Source organism: Lygodium microphyllum, chromosome 9 (genome assembly GCF_053477565.2).
Source record: "Lygodium microphyllum isolate KBCC chromosome 9, Lygodium_microphyllum_v1.1.10, whole genome shotgun sequence".
In the NCBI taxonomy this organism is placed as follows: domain Eukaryota; kingdom Viridiplantae; phylum Streptophyta; class Polypodiopsida; order Schizaeales; family Lygodiaceae; genus Lygodium; species Lygodium microphyllum.
Genome location: NC_141143.1, coordinates 134,284,891 through 134,302,109, shown reverse-complemented (window position 1 = coordinate 134,302,109; position 17,219 = coordinate 134,284,891). Strand labels below are relative to the sequence as shown.

Below are 17,219 nucleotides of genomic sequence, written 5' to 3'. Positions count from 1 at the left end.
ACACGAAAGGGGGTCATAGACATAGAAGTAAGAGTCAGTGTACTCAGCCATGCAATCCTCATGTAGACTTGGGGTAACCCACCTATGGAGAATGCAAGGTTTAACGTCACCCTCGCAAACGGAATGAAAGTTAGGCCATTTGGGATACTGAAAGACTAGCCCCTAAAGATAGCGGGAGTCTAGTTCTCAGTGAACTTCATAGTCATAAAGGGAGTAGACTACGACATCTTGCTAGGTCGGCCTTGGATGCGAAATGCACCAGTAATGGAAGACTGAGGCAACAGTCTAATGTTCTTATGCAATAGATTGGAAGCATGAGAGACAAGATGGATACTTGGAAGACCACTCTGATCGACCTAGATGCCATCTCTGCTATGTTAAAAGGAGACTCACAAGCTAGCAATTTCTATAGGCCACTAACAAAGTATATCCCTTGCCCCGAGGACGAGCAGAATTAGATGCATGTGCTAGCCACCATCGATCTGCCATTCTCAGATGAAGAAGAGGATTATAAACAGGCTGTCAAGGCAGCCGGTGAGTCCCACAAAGTCACACCATCTCAATTGCCGAAGAGTAGGGTCCCACAATCAATATCACTCTGCATGATGGCCACGAGCTCTAGCAATCGACCAACACCAATGCACCCACCACACGAGCCTCCAATGCTGAACCCGCTTGTAAACGTAAGAGTAGCCACCATCACTGAGATTGAGGAAGGGGATGAAGAAGCAGTGGCACCTACCTACCTACGCATGTCAGTGATGACTGCCCAAAAAACACACATCTTTGATACACTTATTGGCGAGGGAGCCGACTTTAATATTCTTACACATGACCATTGGACGTTCGTTGGTCAGCCCCCCAATTGTAGCCTACTAACGCCAAACTCAACCCATTTGGGGGATAGTCCTATTCATTGCTGGGAAAGTGTAAAATAGTGGTCTCTATCGAGATTGAAAGCCTACCTATGATCTTCTACGTGATACCTAACACTAAGGCCGCTGATAAGGTATCGTTGCTAGGACGTGCATTCAAAAAACAAGCACACTGCAATGTCAACTATGACTAACAGTGCATTCACTTGGCCATTGGCAATGTTCGGATAGTGACGGCTTTCAACAAGGGCAAGGCGGCTCCATTGCAGTGTGTAATGCCATCGATAGAGGAACCAAGTGCAAGGTCTAAGGAGGGAAGTCATGACTTGTTCCACCCTACCAAAACAAACTAGCCACAACCCAAGGGAGCCACAGCCAAAACCATTAAGCAACATCTCAAATGAGTGCCCAAACGCCAATCGTAGCCGCCTAGAAGCCAAACTACATGAACTCATAACCACAGAATATCACACGCCCTAGGCCTAGGAGGCAAAGTTGGTGCTACCGAAGTAGACGAATGGTCAAGCCGTGATGGGTGTCCAAAGGCCTATTGCACATTCAAGGCTACTACGAAGGCAATAATTGAATTTGGTTGCCCAAGACTACAAGCAACACGCGTGCCCCTCAATCTAGGCCCTCCAGTCCATCTCCACCAAAAGATAAGCCAGCGAGAATTGAGAAACCAATTGATCCAAAAGGAACCAAACACATTAAGCCCTAACAAGTCTATCAACCAAAACCACAACCAGCTGCCCCTAGACCAAGTCAACCTGACACTTACAGAGTTCCCACTGCTCCACTAGTAGCGAGTAGTACATCAATTGAGCCACAACACCAATCCATCGCACAAGTCGCCGACAAGCACCCCACTAAACAACCCAAAAGGTAGGCATCAGTAGTGGAGTTACCCATCTCAACCAAACCCCAACCTCCCGCATGCCTCAGACCCTCCTATGAGCATAGATCTATCCTTACCTTGGCCTCAAACCTAGCCGCTAATATGGGGGATGACCTGGTCACCTACATTAGACGCTTGGATGCCACCTTCACCATGCTAGCTAGGAGCTATAAACAGTTGGATTTAGGACTCCTCGATGAGACATTAGCAACGGAAGTGTGCTCCTTGCCACGCACTTGGGAGGAATATGAGTTCATGTTCGTCGAGATTCCCGAGGTGGCTGACAGTAAGATTTCTCGGGAGCAAGCTCTGAAACAAAGGTTGCTCACATCCTATAGCAACAGCAAAGTCTCTACAACAAGCCAGGAGCTAGAAAAGCTGGAGCAGTGAGCGGACTCTGACTCTTCCTTTTTGCGAAAATGGTATACTCTACGTCTCCAATGGGAACAAGAGGGCTGCCAAAGTCAGAAAAGAGGAAAATCAAACAATAGGCTTTGAAGTTTTCCTTGATCGCAGGAACACTATATCGGCAGGGTGTACGACTCTACCTATGTGGCTCCTACCTCGTTTGGAGTCTTAGCCATCATGCACAAACAACCTTTAGAGGAACATGTCACAGCCCATCTCTATTTGGATCAACTCCTAACTGAGGAAGAACTACATGTTGCCAGCAGGATAAACTCTAGAGACTTTCTAAGCGATATCCTTACCTACATCATGCAAATAGGCATTAGGCCTCAAAACATGGACAGTCATGCCCACTAAGTATAACCCACTGTTCTATGCTTGGCTCATGAAGAAATAAAGCACCACAAGCAAGTGCTTCACGCCCTTAACCCTTCATCCTCCAACACTAGAAAGGATTTTCATCATTCCCAAGAGGGAGGGGGTAAGGTGGAAAAGAAAACATGACTTGAACTTCAGAACTTCAAACTGAATTTCAAAAGCAAAAAAGTTTCAAAAGAAAAAAAGGTTGAAAAGCAAAAAAGAACGAATAAAGAAACCTTGTACTTGAAGAAAATCTTTTATGGGATTCATTCTTGGAATGTGTGGATTGCTTGAAGTATAAAAAGTTTCCATTCCTTACTGGAACATCGCACCATTCCATAATGTTCGATCTTAAACTTTTTCCTTTTGCAAAAAATACTCTCAAAGGAGCTAATTGTAAGTTGTTATGCCATAACAGGAACTTGAGATGGCAAGCCAACTCCCGTTCTCAAGGGAAGGGCACAATAAGTACCGGTTGGCCACTAAAATGCAAGTCTACAACTAGCTAAAGTACCACAGTGTCAGCAATCTGGGAGAGTTGATAAACAAGGAAGGCAAGGTTGGAAACTGAAAAAGAAACATTCTCAGCTTACCAACTCGAAAAACCACGCCAAATGGCCACCCAACAAAGGCAAATAAGCGACTCGAGGAAAAAGCTAGAGGCCAAATAGGCAATAGAAACAAAAATGGAGGAGAAGGTTGCATAAGAGCCCCATGGCCGGGAAGAAGGAGAATAGGTGATGCTGGAGAGAGGCTTCTCGGTCCTCTTGTACAGAACGAGCAGATGCAAGAGTACCTCACCTAGCTAAAGTAGATCGGAGACAAGCTCACCGAGGAGCTAGAAAGGGTTAGGACCCAAGCCTACGTAGAGTGTAGCAAGGAGAAACTACAAAAGGAAGAGCTGCTCAAGGAACTGTGTGAGGTTAAGGCACGAAGATGTGAGAGTGCGCAACGGAAGAAGAACACGATCACGGAGGAGAGGAGAGAGAAAGCAGAGAATGAAGGAAGAAAATCTGCACTGACTGAAATGAATGCTGAATACACTGAAATGGACTGATCAGTCCCTGCACGCAGCCCAAAGCGTCAGTGAGGGCACCAGATCAGGCTCATGACGACGGCAGCACCGAAGACGGAGGAAGATGACGGAGTCGGAGTGTGCACCTGCCAAAGAAGGAGGGAAGTTGATAATACAACTGACTGCCAAGTGGGAAATGGCTATAAATAGCCAAAAAACCCACAAACTGGCCGACCTGAAATTTGAGGCCATAAATATGTCCGACCAGCATTTAATGCTGATCTGACCAGCATTTAATGCTGGTAAAAATGCCAGGAATGCTCAGAAAAATCCCGGAAAGGGTGGACAATGTCCGGCAGGTGAGGCAGGCTGAAGAATGCAGAAACTGCCCCGGGAAATGCACATCTGAGTGCTCTAGAATGAGCTATCTCCTCCGTCAAAACAAGTGATAGACAAGTCAGAGCTCCTAATGTCCTCGTCTGACTCAGACTGAGGCTCACAGGTAGGAGATGGCAAGGCATGACAAACATGACTGCTAACACCCCCTCTCAGATCCTGGATGTGGCTGAAGGCCAAGGGAGAAACGGATCCTGGGGTGGCAAGAGGAATGCCAAGGTCGATGAAGTCCGTCGATGTAGACTGCTGCTGAAGGAGCTCCTCACGATCCTGGGAATCCCCCTCTAAAACACTAGGGGCCAGGGAATCCACAGCCGCATCACCGAGATCGTCCCCCTCTGAAAGGGATGGGAGGTACGAGGGAACCACCGGAGGAGAAGGTGGGGGATGGGAAGGAACCTGTGGAATAGAAGGTGCACAAGCGGGAACGGGTGTAGCAATAGACTGCGTCGGAGGACCCTGCATCAAAGAAGGGGAATGGAGCCTGTAAAGCCCGCTCTCCTGCCAACCTGTAGATAAGACGGCTCCTGTAAAAGAATCCTCAAGAACAACGGCATGCTCGGTGAAGATCACTCGTGTGCCAAGCCTCGTAAGACCATAAACTGAGAGGAGGGGAAGGCCCAAATCTGGAACATGTAGGGCCTGTGAAAAGGAGCTCGAAGGTCGGTCGGTAAACAAAGGCAATGTGCCAACACCACTAATAGGCACCGAGAAAATGTCACCAACAGTGACTGAACCCTCTGATGGACGGAGATCCTGTAACAAATCACCTCGGGGAGTCATATGACTCGAAGCACCACTGTCCACTAACCAAGGCTGCGCAGAAGACACTGCAGCCACGGAAGAAGGATCCTCCTCCAAAGCATGGATATGAAGGAACACTGACTCATGGGTAACAACTGGTGTAGAGGTAGAAGAAGGCTCCGATGTAGATCCACCCTTCGCTCCCGGACGAAGGTGAGGGTACTTCTTCCAGCATTTCTCCTCTGGATGTGTCCCTTTCCCACAGTGTGGGCACTTCGGTCTCTCTGAATCTAAGTCAGAGCCTGAAGAACTGTCCTTCTTCATAGCCTTTGACTTCGTCTTCTTCTTCTTCTGTCCTCCCGAACCTGCAACAAAGGCTCTAGTGGAGTCGGATCCACTAGCACTGACCTCTCTGAGTCGCTCGTCATGCTCCAAGACAAGCGGGGATAGCTCCTCCCATAGAAGCTTCTCACGAGTCCTCGATGTAAGTAGGCTGGTGTAGAAGACATCAAACCGAGGCGATGGCAGCTGAGTCAAGAGAATCATAGCCATGTCTTCAGAAGATATCGTCCGACCGAGGGATGCAAGCTCATCCCTCATATCCTGTAATCTGTTGATGTGGTCCTTCATGGAAGGACTATCATCAATAGCGAGCATCCGCAACTTCTTTTCAAGAGATATCCGGTGGGCAAACGTCTTCTGTTGATAGAGAGACGCGAGCTTTCTCCACACATCTGCTGCAGTCTTCAACCTGTGAACATGAACAAGGACAGAATCCTGCAAACTCAGAAAGAGGAAAGATCGGGCTCTAGAATTGAGCCGATCCCATAAGGCTGCACGATCCATAGATGTCCCATCTGCGGGATCCACCTGAGGCCGGGGAATAGGAACAGAAACAAGCTCCCAAAGATCGAAGGAGTCCAAGATACACTCCACCTTGCAGGACCATAGAGAAAAGTTGGAGCCATCCAACCGGTCCTCTTTGGGCAGCTGAGGAAGTACGGGTACCTGTACAGGGGGTACCAAAGGCTGCATCTTCGGCCCACTGGAAGGGGATCTTCGAGATACATGAATAGAAGGGGGACGGGAAAGAGGAATAGACTCCGGACGACGGTCCTCGTGATAGAAATCACGCCTCCGTTCAGATGAATGTCGAGACAAAAGCTCATCATCTGAATCATCAAAACCTGTAAACTGATGATAAGACATCTTCTAATCTGCAAAATACCAAACACCAAAGAAAACTGTGCCGATGCCGAAGAATGACCACCAGAAGGGTCACCAACCACCAGAAGAACCACCAAACTCCAGGAAATCAGGTCGCCTATCACCAGGAGGTGAAAACGCAGCTGTGTAGGGCACAAAATCCGGAGGGAAAGTTGCCAGGCACCAAAACGCAGCCAAGAAGAGAAGCGCCAGCTGGAGAGGAGCCGCCAGGAGGGAAAATGACCACCTTGGATGCAAAACGCAGCCAGTAGTGGAGTCGCCCAGCTGAAGAGAAGGCCGCCCAGCTGAAAACGCAAGTAGACAGGGGCTGGTTGATGACGTGGCAGCCTCTGGAAGGGGCTGATGCAGCAAACGCAAATATTCAGACCACCTATGCAGCAAACGCAAATATTCAGACCACCTGGAGGGGCCGCCTGGCTGTTGGAGAGAAGGGGGGCAGCAACAGATGATAGGTGTGGTGTCTCTCCAGTCGATGAAGACCTCCGTGCTCTCAGTTTGGCGATGATACCATGTGAGAGTGCGCAACGGAAGAAGAACACGAACACGGAGGAGAGGAGAGAGAAAGCAGAGAATGAAGGAAGAAAATCTGCACTGACTGAAATGAATGCTGAATACACTGAAATGGACTGATCAGTCCCTGCACGCAGCCCAAAGCGTCAGTGAGGGCACCAGATCAGGCTCATGACGACGGCAGCACCGAAGACGGAGGAAGATGACGGAGTCGAAGTGTGCCCCTGCCAAAGAAGGAGGGAAGTTGATAATACAACTGACTGCCAAGTGGGAAATGGCTATAAATAGCCAAAAAACCCACAAACTGGCCGACCTGAAATTTGAGGCCATAAATATGTCCGACCAGCATTTAATGCTGGTAAAAATGCCAGGAATGCTCAGAAAAATCCCGGAAAGGGTGGACAATGTCCGGTAGGTGAGGCAAGCTGAAGAATGCAGAAACTGCCCCGGGAAATGCACATCTGAGTGCTCTAGAATGAGCTACCTCCTCCGTCAAAACAAGTGATAGACAAGTCAGAGCTCCTAATGTCCTCGTCTGACTCAGACTGAGGCTCACAGGCAGGAGATGACAAGGCATGACAAACATGACTGCTAACAGAAGAGATAAAGTGTTAGCCAAAAAGCTGAGAGAGGTGGAAAACCAACTACAGGTGGCCCTTTTAGAGCGAGAATGATTGGCAGAGCAGCTGAACCACCTCAAACAACAAAAAGAGGAAATGCTCGGAATCTAGAAAGAGCAAGAATAGATGGTAATGACGCTAACTCAATGCTAGAATCAAGGCGTAGAGAGGATGAGCGAAAAGGCTAGGGTGTGGGAGAGGAAGAGACTGCTGGAAGACTCACAGACCTCACCGAATGCCTCACCTTGGCAAAGAGTGAACAAATCATGGCACTGACAAGGGCGAAAGCAGTGGAGGCAGGACTTGAGGTCCAACAGTAGGCCTTTCTGAACACAGCCCTACATGTGACCCAAGCTGAGAGTGAAGATACCATGGAAGGGCTATGGAGGAAGCTAGAACTTACAAGACTAACCCTCAGATACGGCCTCCATAAAAGAGTACCAAAAGAGAGCACCAACCTGAGCACGAAGCAACAATGACAATACCTGAGCCAGCTAGACTCTTGACCAAGGAGCTGGAAGAATTAGGGTTTGGAGAACCAAAATAACAAGCTCAACCATCCACTGTAGCTCCAACAAAACCGCCAAGATGAAGAAGAGTAGCCATGAGAGCCGAGCCCAGCATAGTATGATGTATGGCCATTCTCGAAGATAAGAATGACAGCTGCTTCACCAAGTGTAGCCACCCTTTTCTATCAACAACACCTTTGAATGTATGCATCGACATAAAGGCTACTTGCAAAGTAGAGCCTTCCTTACCAAGTCTCTTAGGCCCTCTTGAAATGTAGTTGATGAGCATCAGGATGATGTCTGGCGTACTCCCTCCCAATGTATCTCACCAAAAAAAAAGGGGAACGACAAAGAAAAGAAAAAAAAAAAGAGAAAACAAAGAAAAGACCCACACGAAGCAAAAAGAAAGGAACAAAAAGCTTCACCTAGGGGTTCTCAAGTTAGATACGTCCGATGGCCTCGGTCGACCGGCTCCATGCCTAATTCCCTAGCCCTCCCTGTCCCCCCACTTCACACTTAGGGCTCATCAAGGGAAGGACACACGTAGGGAGTTTGTACTCACCTATGGATAGACTTGTCTTCCTAAGTCACACCCATAGCACCTCCCTTGTACACAAACTGGGTCCTCAAGTGTGGGACAATACCACAGGCTTTCCTCAGGTTCGATCCAACTCCGAGTTTCACTAGTATGGACATCCTGCGTTGCATGGTGAGGTAGGCATATCCCCCAGGTAGTGCACTTCCTTTTCCTTTTCGGGTACATTCGACAATCCATGATGACCGACCACTGACTTCGAAGGCCTCCACCACCCACTCAATCTACCCTCAGTCTCCACAATCTCACATCCATTTTGTGATGCTTCTTCTCCCCGTTCAATCTCTACGAAGCTCCATCACCAACCTATATGGCAACCCTGCAACCACCCAAGTCCTCATCAACAAGTGCCCACAAGTGCCATGGAACTGGCACTCGGCTAGTAGAGAGATAATATTAACCCCAGTGCAAGAAAGAAAAAAGAAAATTAAAAAGACGCAGGGCAAAGTGGAAAAAGGCAGCCCGGCTGAAGAAACAGGAGAAAACAATGCCAAAAGCGCAAGTACAACCTTAAAAGTTTAGGGCGAGCGCAAAGGCACAATGCAAATAGGAAGGAAGTAGGAAAAGAGAACCTAAGCTAAAATAGCCAGGCATGTAAAAAAGGAATGGGTGCCCAAAGGGAATTAGGGTTTTGTATAAAAGGCAAAAAGTGAACAAAGAAGCTCATTCTTGTGTGTGGCCAAAACTAGCTCTCTTCTTCTCTTCTTCTTCTTATTCTTGCTTGCTTAAGCTTGTGCTTGAGAAAGGGAGTGTGAGGGCATGAGGAAGTGAGGAAGTGAGTCTGTGAGAATGAGGGACCGTGGTAGAGAAGCTCTCTATCTTCTCCTCTCTTCTTTTTCTTCTCTTTTCTTCTCTTGTCTTACGTGTAGCAATAGAGCATGGAGCTTGGAGCTTGAGGATTGAGCTTGCACCTTGGATCCTAGAGCTACCAGAGTGCTTGAGGTAGGAGACAGCTCGATCGAGCATGGAGGTAAGCTCACTACACTCGTAGGTGTGAGCACGTATGGCTATGTGAGAGGTAGCCATTGCACTTGGCTTAAAACGCTTGAAATAATAAGCAATCTATGGGTCTTGGTGGTTGAGCAAGAGGCTTCCACACTTGTCAGAACACAAGGTCTTGAGTTTCCTACCAGATTGGATCTCCTAAAAAATCAAACAATCCTTAAAATGTGAGAATGATTCACACTTTAGCTCCAAGAAGTACACCCAAATCATCCCGCTAAAATCATGAATAATTAGCATAAAATTCAAACTCCCCTTAAGGGATTCTACCCACATCGGTCCACATAAGTCTATTGAAACAAGCTCCAAGGGCTCCTTAGCCGCGATGTGAAGCCTTGTTGGGAATAGCATCTCTATGGTACTTGCCACAAATGCAAGATACACATGCCGGGTGGCTCACCCCAATCTATAGCAATCCTTGCACAAGCTAACCATAAGTTGCCTTCTGAAAGTACTCGTAGTTGAGGTGGCCAAACCGAGTATGCATAGGTCAGGTCTGTGTTCGAGAAGAAAGAAGAAGAGAAGAAAAGGAAAAAGAAGACCACATCTTGTAGACTCCATTCTCCTCATGGCCTGCACAAAGGATCTGTTGAGATACTCCATCAAGAACTTGGAAGGAGTCCTTATCAAACTTGATTGTAAGGCCAAGAGCACAAATCTTGCTCACCAAAAGTAGATGATATCCTAAACCTGGTACATAGAGAACCTCTTATGTGTAGGTACCACCTTGCCAATCCAAAATCAGCTACATATTACCTTTGCCTTTGATTAGGACCAAAGAGCTATCACTTATGAGAATTTGCCCATACATCGGACGCATATGGGAAGATACCATCTGAAAAAGGAGTCATGCGGCACGAAGTGCCACTATCCACGACCCAGTCAAGAGATTGTGGGTCCAACATTGCTATGGCCATCGGAGGCACATCCTCTAGCATCTCCAAATGGAGGAAGGTGACCGATGAAAGAGCGACCATTGCTCCCCAGTCCTTTGTAGTCTTCTCCTCCTTGGTGTCCTTGTCCTTGTTCGGGCAATCCTTCTTCCAATGACCCGTCTTGCCATAGATGTGGCAAGTAGACTCCTTGGCTTTATCCTGTTTAGACTTCTTCTTCTTCTTCTTCTTCTTCTTCTTCTTCTTATGTTGGGAAGACTAACCAATCAAAGCCTTCGACTTGGGGAGCATTCTAACCTTTGAGTTGTTCCTCTTGGTCCAAAACCATCAGAACCAACTCCTCCCACTTCAGGGTCTCTGTTTGCCTTGAAGCAATTCAAGCGGAATAAAATGCATTGAATCAGGATTGTAATTGAGAGAGAAGAGTTATCACCATGTCCTCTGAGGCAATCACCTTCTCTGCATTCTAGATCTGGATCTGCAATTGCCAAAGCTCATTGACATTGTCTTGCATAGAAGAAGACTTGTTGGGACTTAAAATCCACATCTGAATGTCCAAAGACACCCAATTCATCATGGTCATCTGATTGTACATTTGATCTAACTCCAACCATAACTTCCAAGCCACAATCAAGTGCTCGATGTAAGCAATGACAGCTAGAGTGTAAGAGAGAAAAAGGAAAGAATGGATACGAGCATTCAATTTGTCCCAATGTGCATGTACCTTCATCAAGTTGGCTTTTTCATTAGAAGAAAGCTTGGAGGTATCACAAGTTGTAGGACGGTCTATAGCCTTGGCCACGAGCTCTAAAGATGGCTAGCATTATTACTCGCTAGATGCAGTAATTCTCCCCATTGAGCCTCTGATCTGAAGGAAGAGCCACTTACATGAGGACCTTACAGTCCATAATAGCCTAAAACTCCATGTCGTGTTCGGTAGACATTGTCAATGGAATAATCTGCACAAAAATAAGGGCAGCCCCCTCTAACCCTGTACATGAAGCTAGTGCCTGCCTGGGCTTCCTCTACTCATCCTCAATGAGTTTCAATCGCACTAGAGGTGATGAAAACTCAAAATCTACTCCAAAAGGCTAAAAACATAGCCTTTTCTCCTTCACCAACAGCAAAATTCTACAAAAAACAGCAACTTCGCTCCTTCCCCATGCTTCACCTATTTGCCTTAGCATCCATATGTTGAAAATGAAAGTTTTTGTCAGGCAAAGAATCCGCCCGATCAGGTCTATCCATGATCAATCAGCCCTTCTACATTGCTCTAATACCATGTTAGAGTGTAGCAAATACAGAAGCATATGGACAAGATTGAAAGACAATGAACATGAGAGAAGAGGGAGAGAGAAAAGAGACACAAGAACGCAGAAATTTGCAGTTAGATGACAAAATGGTGGATTGGAAAGTTAAACATAATACCCCAATACATACAAATGTCCTCCGTGAAGGCGTATAGGATTTTTCAACTCCACATTGAATTGATAAGCAGGGAAATGCATTATGGCACTTAGATAGATCTTTGACCTAGTGGAAATCAAATATACATAAAATTTGGAAATACAAATTGCCTTTGGAGCAAAGGATTTTCATATGAAGATGCATGGTTGTTCCAGTGGGAAAAAATTTGGCAAAACTTGGTATTGCCTCCTCTTCTTGCCATTGATGCTCCCATGTCAATGAGACAATACCATGTCTAATTTGGTCTTGCATAGAAACTCGTACATTTTTAGATGGAATTTCTCGTAAATTGCATGCTCAATTTCCAATTCGAAGATTTGGAAAGTTCTTTTGGCTGTTTAGGAGGTTTTCCAGACTATGCTTTTACAGGTGATTGGTCGTTTCAGCCTTATAGCTATATTGGACTTTCCTGACAGCAACCATTTTACGATTGTTGCTATGCCGGTTATCTGGATGCTTCTGTTATGGGCATGCTTTACTACTGTTTCTATGAGTTGATGAACAATATCACAAAAAATGTGTGTGTGTGTGTTTGTGTCTCTCCTGCACATGTGCACGTGCACATATGTGAGAGCTCTAGGATTGCTAGTAACATATCCTAAGATGGATCAGATGAAACATGTGTGCACGCATGCCTGTGCACACAGAGACACACAGATTTTGCTTGCAAGGGGACAAGAAATATGAATGGTAGTGTCATGGTCATTGCACAATGAGCTAGGCGGTGGATGTTGCATTGGCCCCTGTTGGGTAGGCCTAAGCTTCTAAAGCCCACATTAATATACTGACCCATATTTAATGCACACAGGCCATTTAATGGTCCACATACCTAGTGCCTCATATGGTCTAGCACTATAGGCCACTAGATGGGTTGTTCACACCACCACTGTATTTATGATGTACTTAGTTGTTATTCATTGAGCCCACTTTGTACTTCACTATTACCTTAAGAATTTTCCTGAGGTGTCAGCAATAGAGTTTTATTTTCTCGGGAAAAAAATGTCCCACATACCTCATAGGCAACCCAACCAATGGCTGGTTATGCATCACATAGTGTGATAATGGTGGCCATGATCAGGAGGAGAGACAGGTTCGCATACAGGTTGACTGACTTATTTGAGGCCCACTAAGTCTAGAGGACCTAGCGTTTTATTTAATTAGGATTGTCATCTTGAGCTTGTATTTGGTTTAAAGACCTTATGGCCTTGAGAAGTTTACTTTTACTTACTTTCTTTTGTGATGAGACATACTTAGCTCCAAGAAGACATAAAGAAAACGTTATTTCTTTCTTTCCTTTAAGAAACTCCAATGGAAGCAATGGCAATGCACTCCTGATTTTAACCAAAGGATCAAAGATGATACCTACTACACAATGTCCAGTTGTAAGCCAAGTGTGTGACATTGGCATGAAGAGCCTCTTGGACCTCAGGAAGATTGAGATAGAACTCTATTTCACTATCCATACAAACATCAACCCCAAGACTAATATTATGGACCTGTGAAGATATCAAAAGGGAAAATAAATAGGCATCTATTTCACTATCCATAAAGACAAAATTCCAAGAATGATGTTGTGGGCATGCCATGGCAGCAATTGAAAAAGACATCGAAATTAGTGAAACAAATATGTAACAAGTCTCAAATGATCAACCTTCCACACATACCCTTCTGTTCAGTCGCAATTCTTGCTCTGCAACTGATGAATAGCAGACATCCAAATTGATGTCATAGAAATTGATGAAGTTTCCAACTTCCACCGTGGAACTGTTCAAGAGAAGATTGCAGGATACTGGCTGACCATGAGGTACATCTGCAGTATAATCATCAAAATTGCATGCACTAGTGATGCCATGGAAAGTCTCATCAGACAAGATTCCATGAGACCAAAAGTAAAAATAGGTTGAATAGCTGTCTACTGCAAGATTCAACAAAGGATTCCCAATCTGTAAAATCAACAGAAAAGTGGAAACGAACTAATTTAATGTATCAATAGCTGACTCAACCTTCAGCATTTAGCTTGAGACCCATCAAAAATACTTACAGCTACTCCTTTCAGGTTAAACACCAAACTTTCTGCCTTATCATTGTATTCCAGTATAAGAGAGGCCAGTTGTGGGATGTAATGGCCTGCATGATTTATTGCAGATGAATCAGATTTTTCAAAGTTGAAACAAAAGTAAGCTTACCTTCCAATTATTTCATAAAACATCTATCAAGAACTAAACACAAATACCTGCATAGCTTTCACCAGTTAAGAAAAAACCTCTATTTTTGTATTCCGGAAACTTCTCAAACCACCCAAGTAAAAACTTCAGAGAATCTTCGGCTGCATAGCCCTCCAGCAAAATTTCTCTTAGATACTCACTGAAAAGTATCACAAATCTAAAAAGCAAAGTCTTTGTATTCTTAAAAGCATGCTGAAAACAAGTATAAGTCATCCAACATTGTGAGAGTACTGCTACCCCATCCAAGCTGCTACTAATAGCAAATAAACTGTTACTAGACTCGCATCTAGCAACACCAACACTAATGTGAAATGCTTCACATAAGGCTTGTTTACATGAGGCATACTACCAGAGAAACAAAATATCCAAGAAGTAACCACTTCATGCTTAATTCAAAAATGCCTTTATATAATGCTGAGATACCAGCATATTATTGCATCAAAAACTATTTCCCCTAGTGTATATAGCATGCACAAGTGCTCCTCCCTTGTTGTCCAAACTAATTGAAAATCATTTTGGCCATCCCTAAACTCAAACTTAACAAAATAAGTCTCCTTGTCATATTTGAGAGCGGCATTTCTCCATCACAACTCCCTTTTGAGATATAACATACCTTTGGAATGAAAGCACAGTTGCACATGCTTTCAGGTCACTCTTGTCAGAAGATCAAACAGAAAATGAAGCAAATCTAGCTGAAACTAAAATGCAATAACACAGTGTGGACAAAGAAGAGATGTAAGGAAAACCATGTTGTATAGATTGAGAAAACTCGGAATAATGACATGCTCACCACTTGTGCTCCAGGACATGTGCAAAATGCAGGATCAGGATATGAAGAATATCAAAGAGACCATGGCAGCAATGTGTGATGAAGCCATACAACAAATCAAGGGGGAGATGGCTAAGAAGGTGCAAGAATGGAAGAACGAAATATACAAGGAGATTACAACACACTTCACCTCTTGGAGGACTGAGATTGAAACCTCTCTCCAAGAGAGAAATAGGGTGATTGAAGAACTCGCGCATTAGATCACTGAATATCGGAACCAACTTGACCTCCTTAAGAGGGAGGAAGGGTAAATCACTAAAGAGATGCCCAATAATGTGCAAACTGAAACAGATGAGATGAAGACACACATGAGGAAGGAGTTTAATACATGGGCAATCATACTGAAACAAGCACAAGCAAAGGTGGCTGAAAAATCCAAATGGATCGAAGTGGCAAAGAAGACACCAACAAAGAAGGAAGAGCTTGCAAATGTAGCACTTGAAGAGGAAAAGAGAAGGAAAATTAAAGCCTTCCACGCCCGCATGGTTGGATGGAAAGAGGGAGATAACCCTCTAGAAGATGCCAAGAGCATATGTGGAAAAATGGGAGTGGAGGACCCCTCAATAGTGGAAAGCACTCCAACTAGCACCATTGCATAGCATTTTGCATGAGCATGATGATTTGCATTTACCCGTGCATTGGCATTCTATTCTCGTAAACATGCATCTACGCACATTTATCTCTTTTTGGTCAAAGAGTAGTTGACTCCAGATCCACCATATTCATGGCAGCTCACATGGGAGTCTCCAAGGAAAGTCTCCCTTTGCTCCAAAAGACAAAGTCCACTCTGGTTCCATTTGCCTTTGTACATCCTGGTAGGCCACTGGGAAGCTAAAAAGCACCCTTTCTCTGATGTCTCGGCTTCTCTGGGGTGATCACTTGGCCTCCTTTGGTAAGATAACTATCACCTCTCCAGACTTGGTAGGTCATTGGGCAACCAACGTGCACCCTTTGCCTAATGGAGTAATTCTAGGGCACATATCTATGCATTGCAGTATCTAGATCTGCTCCCTTTATTCAGTGTTCAATCATTGTGGATTTCTGCATTGCACTGCCTCTTTCTCTCTCGCTTTTCTCTCTGTGTTCATTCTCTTTTCAGTCCAGTCATATGCTTTTGGACTTGCTGCACTCTGACATGGTATCAAAGCATCATTGAAGGGCTGATTGATCATGGGCAAACCTGAAAAGGAGATTTCAGTGTCACAAAAGGCTATATTTTCAACGTTTGAGGGTGAACAAGAGGGCTATGCATCAACACAAGGCTGAGACGAGTGGAGAAGCATAGGAAAAAAGTAAAGTTGCTAATGTTTTGCAAGTTTTTGCTATTTGTGAAGAAGAAACGGCTGCATTTTCAACCTTTTGCTCCAAATTTTGACTTTTTTTTCCAATCACCTTTGGCAATTAAAACAAGTTCAAGACTAGCAGAGGAAGGCCTAGCATGCTACCTTTTCAAAGTCAAAGGGAGTTGCCCTTGGGTTTGTACACATTATTCAGGTGACAATGTCTTCCAAGCTCAACATGGAGTTTCCAGCTATTATGGACCGTAAGGTCCTCGTGTTACGAGCTCTTCCTCAAGATCAGAAACTCGATGGAGAGAATTACCGCATATGGCGGGCAATGATGCTTGTCATCTTAAAGTCCTATGATTTAGCGGAGCTTGTGATCGAGGCCATAAATTGTCATATAGCCCATGATTTATCCAAGCTTTCTTCTAATAGGAAAGTTGAGTTGGTGAAGGTACATGCAGATTGGGACAAGTCGAATGCCTTCATTCTATCATTCTTATTTCTCTTATGCACACCGACCTTGATAGCCCACATAGAGCATTTGACCGTTGTTTGGGAGATATACCTAGAATTGGATCACTTGTACAATCAAATGACCATGATGAAGCGGGTGTCTCTGGATTATGTTGACATTGAACCCATCCAAGTTTGCTTCCATGTAGCAACATGCTAGTAAGCTTCGGCAATTGCAGATGATGGTTCAAAATGCAAGGAAGGCAATTACCTCAAAGGACATGGCGATAACTTTTCTCTCACAATTACTACCATGATTTAGTGTATTTTACTCTGCCTTGATTGCTTTGGGCAGAAAGACACCCTTAAGAAAAAAAAGTCGGTTCTGATGGTCTTGGATCAGGAGGACCCCAACTCAAAGGTCAGAACTCTCCAACTTCCAAGACGGAGGTGTTAACGAGTCAATCTTCTCAACAAAGGGGAAAAACAAGAAGAAGAATAAGAAGAAGAAGAAGAAGAAGAAAGATGAGAAGACTAAGCAAGACAAGACAAGGAATCTACTTGTCACATTTGGAGCTAATTGAGGATTTGACACCAATAACGTCTAATACAATGATGATGGCCCCATAGCCTCACGATTGGATTGTGGACTGTGGCACTTCTCACCACATAACTCCTACAAGTGGTATTACTTGTATACATCCAATGCATGGGCAAAACCCTATCTAAGGAAAAGGTGATTTGCAACTAGTTTCAAAGGGGCATAGTGGTGCTCTATTAACAGTATTTTGGGAAGGCTGCAGAAAGTGCAAGTGTCGACTACTATTTTGGATTATAAACATCATCACATTATCATGGTTGTATTACTTTGTGAGAGTCAAGCTCACTCCCATGCACATTGTATTTA

At 44.7% G+C, this 17,219-nt stretch overlaps 1 protein-coding gene across 3 annotated transcripts in view; it reads right to left on the bottom strand.

The window, feature by feature from the left end:
• LOC148031609 (serine carboxypeptidase-like 42) overlaps positions 1 to 17,219 on the bottom strand; it is an 88,751-nt gene that overhangs the window by 43,616 nt on the left and 27,916 nt on the right. For 2 of the 3 annotated variants that reach the window (XM_087685195.1, XM_087685192.1), the window contains 4 exons: positions 13,753 to 13,845; positions 13,561 to 13,646; positions 13,184 to 13,462; positions 12,882 to 13,015 (listed from right to left, as the gene is read on the bottom strand). In XM_087685195.1, coding sequence (XP_087541321.1) covers positions 12,882 to 13,015; positions 13,184 to 13,462; positions 13,561 to 13,646; positions 13,753 to 13,845 — 592 coding nt within the window. The remainder of the gene's footprint in view (positions 1 to 12,881; positions 13,016 to 13,183; positions 13,463 to 13,560; positions 13,647 to 13,752; positions 13,846 to 17,219) is intronic. The other variant, XM_087685194.1, reaches the window with a different exon arrangement.